The sequence below is a fragment of the Cynoglossus semilaevis genome, chromosome 15 (genome assembly GCF_000523025.1).
Source record: "Cynoglossus semilaevis isolate Cse_v1.0 chromosome 15, Cse_v1.0, whole genome shotgun sequence".
Taxonomy (NCBI): Eukaryota; Metazoa; Chordata; class Actinopteri; order Pleuronectiformes; family Cynoglossidae; genus Cynoglossus; species Cynoglossus semilaevis.
Window position 1 is genome coordinate 9,804,412 of NC_024321.1, and position 11,808 is coordinate 9,816,219.

The 11,808-nt window shown below is 40.8% G+C and overlaps 1 protein-coding gene across 4 annotated transcripts; it reads right to left on the bottom strand.

Annotated features, from left to right (window-relative positions):
* Positions 1-2,996: 2,996 nt before the first annotated feature.
* slc43a3b (solute carrier family 43 member 3b) lies at positions 2,997-11,481 on the bottom strand. Of its 4 annotated transcripts, none has more exons than XM_008326980.3 (14): positions 11,384-11,481; positions 11,083-11,147; positions 10,839-11,042; positions 10,617-10,746; positions 7,976-8,022; positions 7,541-7,617; positions 7,339-7,431; positions 7,106-7,245; positions 6,902-6,984; positions 6,360-6,503; positions 5,849-5,956; positions 5,275-5,461; positions 4,055-4,178; positions 2,997-3,963 (listed from the first exon to the last, which is right to left on the bottom strand). In XM_008326980.3, exons 3-14 carry the CDS (start codon positions 11,023-11,025, stop codon positions 3,847-3,849), a joined length of 1,437 nt encoding a protein of 478 aa, XP_008325202.1. In that variant the 5' UTR covers positions 11,026-11,042; positions 11,083-11,147; positions 11,384-11,481; the 3' UTR covers positions 2,997-3,846. The 4 variants fall into 4 exon arrangements, with proteins under 4 accessions (XP_008325202.1, XP_024918694.1, XP_024918695.1 ...); XM_025062926.1 differs by having other exon boundaries at positions 10,839-11,045; positions 11,090-11,147; positions 11,384-11,474; XM_025062927.1 differs by lacking the exon at positions 11,384-11,481 and having other exon boundaries at positions 10,839-11,045; positions 11,090-11,346.
* Positions 11,482-11,808: the final 327 nt, after the last annotated feature.

Sequence of the window (11,808 nt, forward strand, 5' to 3'; positions counted from 1 at the left end):
TCATATTGTATGTTTGGGGTTTTCTCCACTTTTTGTGTGGATGTAAAATGTTGGAATTCATCTGTTAAGTAAACCGATGACTTATCTCTGGAAAAAAAAACCAAAACAAACAATCTTCTTGTTTCTCTGCCCCAGCTCTTATGTGTGGTGCAAGTACATGATTCAGACACAATGTGGGAGTCACGTGTGACATTTAAAGGTCTTGTTAAAATGAAAATGGGGCGTTTACTATCGGCAAGAAGCTTCAGTATAAAAAAAAGAATTACAGCGTCTTTTTTCTTAGATTAAAAAACTTTCTAAATCCAGTCAACACAGCCAATAAAAGACAAAGTGTAACAAAGGATATCGACGCGTTATATGACCGATTGTATTTGCTACTGATGACTTGATTTAACTGCGTCACACAGCGGGCTGCTACCGCTCCCTGCTTCTAGATGGCACTATAAATGCAGTTGGAAAGCAAAGGCGCAAGAGTTTTAAGGAGTGCGTTACAGGTTAAAGAAACATTTTGTTCAGTGACCTAATGTTTACTCTAAGATATACGAAATTCTACACCTAGATTTACTGTGGGTGGAGATTCTTTGGCAGATATTTTTCTCTCAAATCTGTGCTTCCTGTGTTTGTGGGGAATATTTGTAAAATGGTCAATTGTGTGTGACAGTTTTGCGGTCACCAAGAGATAAAAAAATATGAATGTCTTCTAGCAAATGTATCATTTCATTAGCAGAACAACACTTTGGTTTATTTTTCTCCTCCATCCCACCAGGATAAAGGGCTTCGACACTGAGTCGATCACATGTACACACACACACACACACACACACACACACACACATATTGTGTTGAACCCAGTTTTCGGGCTCCTACTCTTGTGACACGAGGTGCAGAATGTGAGCTGTTGTGGAGGAGTGTGGCTGATATTTTTAGGCTTCAACCCTGACACTTTTACCCCATAATGTTCTGCCCTGCTCTGAATCTTCATCATCACAACATGACAAGTTCTACCCACACTGCAGCAGACCAGACAATCTCATCTGGTCAGTGCTTCAGCGTACAATCTATAGTTTACTTTAATTGTCGACCGGGACTGCAATGAATTACATGGTAGTTAGCTTCATTTACTCTTAGCTCTTAGCTTACCAATGTAAAGGTCTGCCTAGGTTAGCGTACATTTTTTAACATCAGATGTGTTCAGTTTTTGTATATGTGGCGCTGAGAGTTGAAAACAACACAACTATTTTATGTTTATGTTGACTTTTCTAGACAGTTCTTTGCATCCATTTGCTGTGACGTGTAAAGCTGTACAGCTGTGTGGCGCTGTTTGTTCATCTCTCCTGTGGAAGAGCAACCGCAGCGCTGTAAAATGTCTGTTTACCTCTTTAAACAACAGTTCTTAAAAGAAACGTTAGAAACCGACCAGAGCCTCAGACTCATGTAACAGGTAGTTAAAGCCAAAATTAGCTGCAATTTTACTGCAAATCCTGCAGAGGGCAGGAAAACACAAGAGTAATTCTGCAACTGGACTATTTGGTTAAACTAAAGCTCGTACTCCCCCCCCCCCCCGGCCCCCCATTACATTTCTATACAATAGTGTTGCTGTAATAGCGTCATGTCTCCCTGCTGATGTGTGTTATCATATCGTGTTGGGTAGGTGTGTGTGTGTGTGTGTGTGTGTGTGTGTGGACTATCTCTACTCCTCCTGCTCATCAAGGACATGTTGGTGGAGACCACTCCAAATTCCACAGAGATACGGCTTGTGTGTAAATGCTATTTGTTTCTGTCAGTAACTACAGGTTATCATGGGTCAAGTATTACTGTCACATCTGAGGTGGAGGGAATCATGGGAATTAGGTAACGGTCTTGCTCAGTTTGTTGTTTTTAGTTTCAGTCATATAATATTTTTATATGTGTCGTCACAGTTGTTAGGACGTCGTGTAAACAAACACTCATGTAAAGAGAAAGCTCTGTTTGTTTTGGGCAACGTTTACTTCAATTTGGTCTTAGCAGATTTTTCCCATGAGATTATGGTACAATTTAATCTGTCAAAGTCCCGTCTTTCCCAATCTTCTTTGGGTTTCAACATCACCGCCTCCTGCGTCTCCAATATTTAATTTTTAAAAAATGTCACCCAGAGGAGGGCCAACAGCTTGTAACAATAAAGGAAGAACTCTTTGCCATATGAAGATTTATGAAGTTAAAAAGCGGCCCTTTTATCATAAATTAATTGATTTTTTTTTATTGTATCTTATTTAAAGCTGCTGTTGGTTTTATATTTTATTCCATTTTTTTCTGGGACTGGAACAAATCGTGGAATCTTCCCCTTGAATCTTGGGTGAACATGATTTCTGCTCGTACCTGTTTGATTTCCCAGACAGGACAGGTGGAGCACAGCATGTGCCGTCTGCCTCCCACTGCACAGCAGATTTAAGACAATTTACACTAGGGTTATGTAAAACATGAGACACATATGTGAGGGGGTACAGAAAGAAAGCAAACATTCACACTGTTTTTCAAGTCTCGATGCCTTCTCTCTCTCTCTTTCTCACTCTCTCTCTCCCTCTCCCTCTCTCTCTCACTCTCACATGATTGACAGACACCTAAACCACTCTTCTGGGCATCTGCTCTTGTGAAACAGCAGGTGAGAATCAAAGCAAGGCTGCTATGGAGGAGTGTCCATGTATTTGTAGGTGTGACACGGCAGCAACACTCTGCACTCTCCAACACGGCTGCAGACCTCAGAGAGCTCAACGCTTCCTCAGGTGGTACAGAGTATAAAAAGTTTGAGAACCACTGCTTTAGTGGACTATGGATGACTCCATTGACCTCTGGGTCAACAACTTTTAGTCATCTCTTTTGTAAAATTTCACGTTGGATGATTCTTTACAAAAATAGTCAAAAAAAGTTAAATGGAAGGATCCAAATATTTTGTAGACTGACTGTAAACACAGCAAGGCAGTTCAATCCGGTTCATCATAAACACCTCACAAACAGCGGGAAACGTGGGGAAATGAAATTTAATATTTCACAGTCCTTCAAGAGATTGTGCATAATGTTTTTTTTTCTTCAACATTTTCAAAAACAAAATGAAAAAAATACTTGAATATAGGTACGAACCTTTAAATACATTATAAATATTCAATCAAACCTGTCACCACTGCTCTTGAATTCAGTTACTTCATGTAAAAAAGTTCCTCAAAACAAATTCATTTCTCCTTGACATGAACAAGTAAAACTGGAAACAACTTTGAACAAACATTAATACCATTCCTTATGTAACCTTGAACGTATTTAACATATTTAAATACTTCAAAGACCGTGTGATTGTGTGTGTGTGTGTGTGTGTGATAAAATACAAGAAGTTTATTTTTTAATCTTTCTCTGTCCACATTTCCCAAGGATGGAGTTCAAAATATATTATTTCTGTGAAGGCAGAGACTAAAAGTTCACATTCTTTTGCCTTTTAGCTGACTGAGTATAAAGCTGGTGATAAGACTCATACAAACCACTGAGTTGCAAAAGTATATCTAGGCAAAATAAACCCAAGAGTGCTACCAGGCGTGGTTCTCAGTCATCCCATTTACCACAGTACGGTCAAAAATATTACCGTGTTCTAGTACAGGCTTAAAACTAACAATTCAGTGCGTGATTTCCCTTGACCTTCATGTGGATGCAGTAACTGCTACAGCTTCATATTTCATCAAAATGACCACGTGTTCCACTACATACAGTGTTTGATTTTCAAAGCAGGATGCTAATGTATTGCACTGTCAGACATATAGACATGTTCTGAACAAATAAAAGTTTAACTTCTATATGGGAATGTTATGTATCGTATAAATAAAGCTTTTAATTGTTGATTGTTAAATCCTGTGCAGCTCGGGCGACAGCTCGACGACACTGGATGTGGACGTAGGCGGGATGGATGAATGCAGTCAGACACAGCACCGTGAGAGCGATGTTCAACTGTTGACCAAAGGAAAGCAGACATACGGTATGAGAGGACGCCGGCCGACTGGGTTCGCTTCAGTGCATTAGTGCTGCAGCGTCTACTCACGTATAAAGGGTCTCCATCCAGAACGTCTTTCACCAGCGCGATGCAGGGGTATTGTAGGGCTGAGAAGACGGCAGACAGCGACAAAATGAGGCCGTACAGCTTCCCAAAGTGACTGACAGGAAAACTGCACACAACGGGGCGGAATAGTAGGGAGAGAACTGGATTAGATATGAATGAAATAGCATTCTGAGGCAGTTACATCAAGATAACGCTAAAAAAAGGTCCTAATAATTTGCGACGATACATTCACGACATAACCACGAAACGTCGTAGGTCGAGGACGTCCTTTAGGAGCAGTGTCCTGTCCATCAAGTTGTACCATTGAGGAGGAAGTCTAACTGGACCTGCATTCGTTCTATGGCACTGAAACTGAAACCATTTTTATTAGGAATTATCTCCAGTGTGAAGAAGAAGAGCAAGCAGCCCAGAGGGCCAGAGTCATGATCTCTCTATCCTCAAGTCTGTCTGGGATCACAAGAACAGCCGGTGGAACTGTGTTATCATAGATCTGCAGATGATTTCTGGGTAAATTTCCCAGATGTTTCCTCAGGGGTTTATGTTCCTCCGTCTGTAGGATTTCAATGGAGGCTCTTGAAATGGCTTATTGACTTCTTTTTCAGACAATTCTTGGTAAGTGCACATTCCTTGCTTAGGAAAACGAGCAAAAACATGTGCTTACCCACATGTTTGTGTAGATACTTTAGTGAAAAGCTCAAAATAAACGTTGTTGGAGTGAAGACTAAAGGCTGTGAAGTGCTCCAAATGCTTTATCAGCCAGTCACATGGAAGCAGCTGAATACACAGTCAAACTGGCATCAACATCGGGAAGGAATGTGTTTTTGGCTGTTGGTACTTCAAGTACCTGCTGATCAGTTGATAAAATATTTTAAGTATTTTCAAAATATGCTCCAAGTAAATGAGAAAAAAACACACAAACAATTTGGGTTAAACGTAAAATGGTGTTGACGCCGGGAAGTTAAAGCAATTACAGTAAACTTCATTAGCCCTCTAGGTGGCGCTGGCAGCCTACATTTAGGTCGTAGTTTTTTTGATGAGCTACAGGTTTCCATCTTTAAGCCTTTCATTACTTTATTCTTTAGGTCAACTGTAACGTATCTGATGGTTCAACGTTAAGTGATTCGGTTCAGGTTAGGTTTTCGGTTACCACTAATGGATTCCATGACACAACAAAAATGGTCCCTGTGTTCAACGATACTCACGCAAGTGCGATGAACGCCGTGGCTCCACCATACAGGAAGGAGCGATTGAGCACCTGCAGGACGAAGGTGAAGTACTGAAGCGGCAGGAATGGGATGGTTGCACAGAGTGAGAACAGCATACACTGCACTGCTGTGATGAAGAGAGAGAGAGCCATGGCCTGCAGCTGTCGCTCCCGCTCAGTCAGTCCTGTCAACACACACCATACGCACTTTGAAGACATTTCACAGGTCACACATAAGTTCCCTTTCACCAAGTATTGACATTGGGCCATTTATTCCGAGCTGCGATTTCTCTTCGGACATTGACGTGAATTTTATGTTGAATTAATTCATTTTTATGGTTTGTGAAGTGACTGCACAATCCAGGCCTTCCATTGTCTTTGCTCTTGAAGAGAAACCCTGCCTGTTGTTATGCTACAGGCCTTCACAGCCTTCACAAATATTTGAAGATAAAGTAGAACTAGAATTTCAAATTTCCATAGAAGCCGGAGTTTTCATCATCCTCATGACGAGGTCATGAGTGTGTGCGTTCATTCTCAGTGCGCTGTCATCCACCTGTCCTGTCATTCTTTACCTTGGGCAGTTATTTTCCGCTTGACTCTGTCTATGATGAGTCCGTTCCAGGGGGCGCACAGCACACCACACAGCTGGGTGATGGCAAAGGCATTGATGTACTGGCTCACTGTAGGAGAAGAGGAGGTGTGATGACAGAGAACAATATGTAAATATGTGTTAAAAATCAATATTGTATTTTGACTGAATCATTTAGAAGAGTCACTTCCCTTGAATTTGCACAAATGTTTTTCAACAGACAGTTACCTCAGTCCCCTCACTCAGTCATGACGATTTTCTTGGTTAAAGAAAATTATTAAAAGTATGAATTCACCAGACCGATACCAGTACAGGGGGTCCTCTGTTTATGACGTCCTCGTTACTGTGCTTTTTGGACCAGTTACAGTTGCAATGATATTCAATTGTGCATTTCCCCAATGCAGTTTAGTGTCTTTAACATTGAAGACTTCAGTCCAACGCTGATTATAAACACAAGCCAAGCGTCCAGTACTAAAAAGAGTGGAGGTGCTTACCCAGTGTAGGGTCTCCTTCTGTCAGCCTTATCAGCATGGGGTGCAGGGTGCCGATGAACAGGAGGTGTCTGAGCTGCATGATGGACAACCAGATCAGGTGAAAGAGGAAGAACCAGGACAGGACACACTGGCGGAAACTCTTCTCTACAGAGTTCAGGAGACATAACACACAGAGAGACGGTTCACAGTTTAGATGTGGTTTTAAATACAGACATCCCTCGCTGTATCGCGGTTCGTCTGTCGCACCATCAGTGCATTGCAGGTTTTTAATATTTTAAATGTATTCTTATATTGTGGATTTTTATTGTGGGTATTTGCGCTATATGAAAAATAAAAAATAAATTTAATATAATATAAATAAATATATCCATTATTTTTGTGATAAAATAAGAATTTTCCTATAAAGAAAAAGACAGTAAAATAAAGGTTAAAAAAATAAATTAAAAGACATTTTGTAATGTGCAATTACAAATGCAATTTGGAACGCAACCCCCGCGACAGACGAGGGACCACTGTGTGACGCCTTTAAACCAAACACAAACCATTCACGGGGACGACCTCCTTCGGGTTTGACACTTCAACGTTCACCTCGGACTTCTCAGGCTGCGATTTCCCACAGGTGACCCTGAGAGGGATCCGAGAACACGGACACAGATCATTCAACTTCCTGTGCACATCATTACAGGTGATACAAACACAAAGTGACTTAGAAATGAGAAGAGCCAGAGTCAGTGTTGCCTTTTTACCCATATGTGAAATTTTCCGGCAGTGGATACGGGATAAATTTTCTAGGAAGCAAAAAGAAAGTCCTCAGAACGTGTAGGACACTGCAGGCGGACAGGAAGAGGAAGCTAGCCTTAATCGAAATCCCGGTCTCGTGTAGCAACTGCATGAAATAAAAGAAAGAAACTCAATAGAACTTAACTTAAAATTAAATTTTGTTTTTTAATTTATGCAAGTAATAAACAATGATTCTCACCTTGATGATAAAAAATACGGCGGAGGACGAGTCGAAGGCCCCGTTATAAAGAGTGACGATGGTGGAACGATGTGCTCCGAACAGGTTTCCGATCTAAAGGGAAAACATTTCAAACTTTTAATTTCCTAGACTAAGTATGAATGTAGAAGAGAGGACGGAGTCATGGAGGTGTCAGGGAACTAAAGAATAATCTTCCACAGACCTGTATGTTTGTGATCAGAAACAAGATCCCGCCGACCGCGATGAAGGACAGAGATGCGAAGACCAGGTTGACCGAAGCTGATGAGAAATCACAGAAGACATGAGGAAGTCAGAGAACAGTTCATTCAGATCTACGGCTTTCTGGGGGCAAAAAAAAAAAGTTTTTTTGCAGCATTGAGTTGAAAATGGTTTAAGAAATATTCTGGTGACAGCAAATAAATGACAACCCCAAACACCGCATCTTCATATAATAGTAAAAAATGTATATTTTTACAGACCTCAAAGTCATTCTGAGACATGGCCATATTTACACCATGGTTTAGTTTCAGTTTGTTTCACCCTTGGTTAAATAAGATCAACTAAGACCTTATTTGCAGCCAGCAGTATTTAGGCAGACATGACTCGTACTCTTAGACTGAGGGAAATGTTACGTCACCTGCGGAGGAGAAGGCCATCATCAAGGTCCCCATGGTGTAAACAGCTCTGGAGAAAGGAAACAGGGTGTGGTTTTATTTACAATGCCAACCACAACAGTCAGACGGTGCCAGCTTTTGACAACTATCAGAAAACAAAGTCAGTGTAGTCCATTGTGGGGCTGATGGATGTCAGGACATGGTGTTACAGTTCAACCCAGTTTGGCCATTTCCTACAACAGGAAACTCTGTGCACTGCTTTTCATTTCTACCTCTTATATATGTAATACGGTACCGGGTTCTTATCTATCTGCTACTTGTTTTCTTAAGGAAAAGCGAGAGAGGGAGACAAACTGAGAGAGCAGGGAAGACTGAGAGGAACAGAGATAAGAAGTGATGGAAACAGAAAAAGAAAGAGGTTGAGAGAGAAATGAAAAAAAGAGTGAGAGAAAGGGAGGGGGCGGGGGAGTACAGGAGTTTCATTTTTGTTTACTGAGTATCTGTTAAAGACATAAACATCCTGCACATTCCCACCATGCTGCTGTTGTTTTTGGAAGGTCGTCAGCTTGACCTTAATTTCCGTCTCCCCCAGACGGTCTTAATCCAGGGTCCACCCTGAACCATGAACCAAACTATTTTCCTTCCCTCCATCCACCCAACGACAGGAATTCCTGAGTGTCAGCTTGTTGCTGCGGAGTTGGATTCAGCTGGAGCAATTAGACGGTCAGATGTGTGTTTGTTCACACACGTCTGCCACGTCTCTGTCCCTGCAGCTGTTCTGACCTCTGGGACATCTTCGCTGTCTTCCTCAGTCTTCAGTCAATCATCCGTGCGACAGAACAGCTTGAACCACAGATCCTCACAAGATAAAAGTCGTCCATTCAGGTGTGGAATTAATCCACTGATGAATGTTAAAACGTAACCACTAAGCCAGACACAGGTGATTTAATGTAACCAATAGGATCCTTTAATGATCCATTAATGGATAACTTTGATTTTTATTATTGACGTGAACCATACAAGGAAATAACTTCCCATTAAGGCTCGTTTTACCATAAAGCCATAAATGCTTGACTGTCGGACGGTTCCTGGTCCACTGTTTTGCAATGGTGTGTAATGTAATGTTAACTGTGTGTACTTTCCCTGGTGTCGTTGTGTCACTGTTTCTTGCACTAAGGTGTTTCACAATGTGCAGAATCAAGGCAACCAAGCCTTGACTCCACATTTACAAAAATGACTAATAACTTTAGCAACCGCTGTCTCCATGGCCATATTTTGTTTTCTGAATTTAAGGAAGACGTGCACTTCTGTGCAACGCCTCTGTTGTGAAATACTGTACCTATGTCAGTCTATGACGCTGATTATTTTTACATTTTACATTTTTACATTTAGAAGTTTTTGAAATTTCTTTGAGGAATCCTGTTGGCGTCATGTCATGTGCCGCTGTGGCTCCCACTCAATAAATGACAAGGAAACCCGTAGTTGTATTTGGGTTCTGTCTGAGTGATTTAACCAGCTGGACTTTTGTTTTAGTTTATGTCAAATCTTAATTGCAAACACATCACATTTCATGTCGTCAGGGTGTGTGCGCTAAACACCAAACATTGGTAAAAGAGATAACGTTGTGACTAAGTTGAAAAAGGTGTTTTTGTCAACAATGTGTCATTTTAACACCCTACGCTTATCTTCATATCTAAGATGATTCCACTGTTTCACAGCCTTAGGTGATACATTTTTTTCTTTTCAAATTATTGACAGTTGGGTTTAAGTTTTGAGGGTAAATTCCAAGTGTTGACAGAGGGCGATGTCTTAAAGTATCAGCCACTGACTGTAAATTGTAAATTATTGGAATGAATTATTCCAATTTGGAATTTTCTGATTAAAAGGACTAAAAGGACTGGATAAGAAGGAAGACAGTGATTCCTGGAATGTTGTCAATCAGTGAAGTAATACGTGGATCAGCCAATAAACATCAGCATTTTCTGTTTACTAACCCAGAGGTCGGTTTCTGGAATGAGGGACTTTAAATCTTGTCAATAATGATGATGTGGCGACACAGTCTCTTTAACAGTTAACGTTGTACAGCTAATAATAATAAATACATGGTTTTCTACCAGGTAACCTGTTACCAAACAGACATGGGAAACCCTTTGACAGCCATCAAAACTGCCTGTCAGTCCTGTGTGTGTCCCTACTGTGTGTCAATGTCCTTCTTAGAAACACTGTCCACAATGTGATCCAGTCGTGCACTAGATCAGTGATGCACACACTTTTTTAACAACAACTCCTCCGACCCATCAATTGTCAACACACTGATAGAAGCTGACTTTTTTTTTACGCTGCTTTTACACAAAAATATCATTTTCCCATCCACCTACCTTAACATCAATAATAATAAACACAGGACAAATCTTAGACCTCACTTTAACTCTAATGTAACCCTAATTCCAATCCTAACTCCAACTTAATCCTTAACCTCATTATACTGTCTGTCCCCACAAAGACAACGTGTCTTTTACATTCCGTAAATGTGTGTATTTCATTATAACAAATCAGCACAAAACTGCTACTTCACACACATCCAGGAACACACACACACACACAGACCTAAACACAGACTCCCACACTTTGACATCACTGATTGAAGGTGTGTAAAAGACTCACATTCCAGAGAGACGAGCCACTGTAGTTCCACAAAAGTCAAAGAGGAAACCGATGGGCAAGGACATGAAATTGTTCATAAAGGAAGCGATGGTGAAAACAAGGGAGAACTGTTCATCCTGTATACTGCAATCTGTAGAGACACACACAACAAAAAACAGCGTTTATGAAAAACCAGCGCCATGTATTTTTGATGCCAAGTTTGATGAGCCGGAGAAAACTGACCTAATTCCACCGTCCCATTGGTTGAAGTGACGTTGAAACACAGGGAGCTGAAGTAGTTGTCCTCCTTCAGCACAAAGACGAGTGAAGCCCAGCCAAACAACACGCCAGCAAAACACAAACATTCCACCAAACCGGTGGCAAATGTGAGGTATCTCCGCACCAACGAGCCTTTCGACGGGTCCGTCATGGTCACACACACACACAAATTTGAGTTGGAGAACGGTTGTACTTTGAACTACATGGACACAAATTTGAGTTGAAGAACGGTTGTACTTTGAACTACATGGACAAACACTGACACTCTTCTTTCTGTTAAAGAAAAAACACAACAAAAAACACAAGAAATGAATTAAAAAAACTGAGCCGGTTCAGCCTTAAAGACAACATGCTGTTCCACCCTGAGAAGAAAAAACATGAGTCATCAACAGGACATAACATTTTCCTAATAATTCAAATGTGCAGGGTGTGGACTTTACCAACTAGAAACATCTCACAAGAAAAAACACACACACACACAAACACCACTGTGACTTGTCACAACTTACGTCTCTTTGGCAAGAAGATGACAATGAGGAAGACCTGTTTTGACCAAACCACATATCCTGACTCATTCTGCCTCTTCCTTTTTATATGTACACTCTCTACCCTCCTCTTCACACCAGTTCCCTCCCTCTTACATCTTTTCTTCATACTTAGCTGCTGCTCTAAAGGATATCCTTCTTCTCTGACCTCTGCAGGAAAGAACACTTCTGCAAAAAACTCCTCCTTCTCCTGATAACCCCGATGCTTAACCGGCCCCACCAAAGATTACATAATCATAAATGTTATAAACACTTTGGTGAGTGAGCAGAAAACACAAGGTAATTAAAGTTATCGCACATCAGCAGGATGTAGTGATGTCTGATGTGTAAAAAAGTAAAAAATAAGTAAAACAAACAAAACAAAAGAATACAAACAGGAAATGGATTGA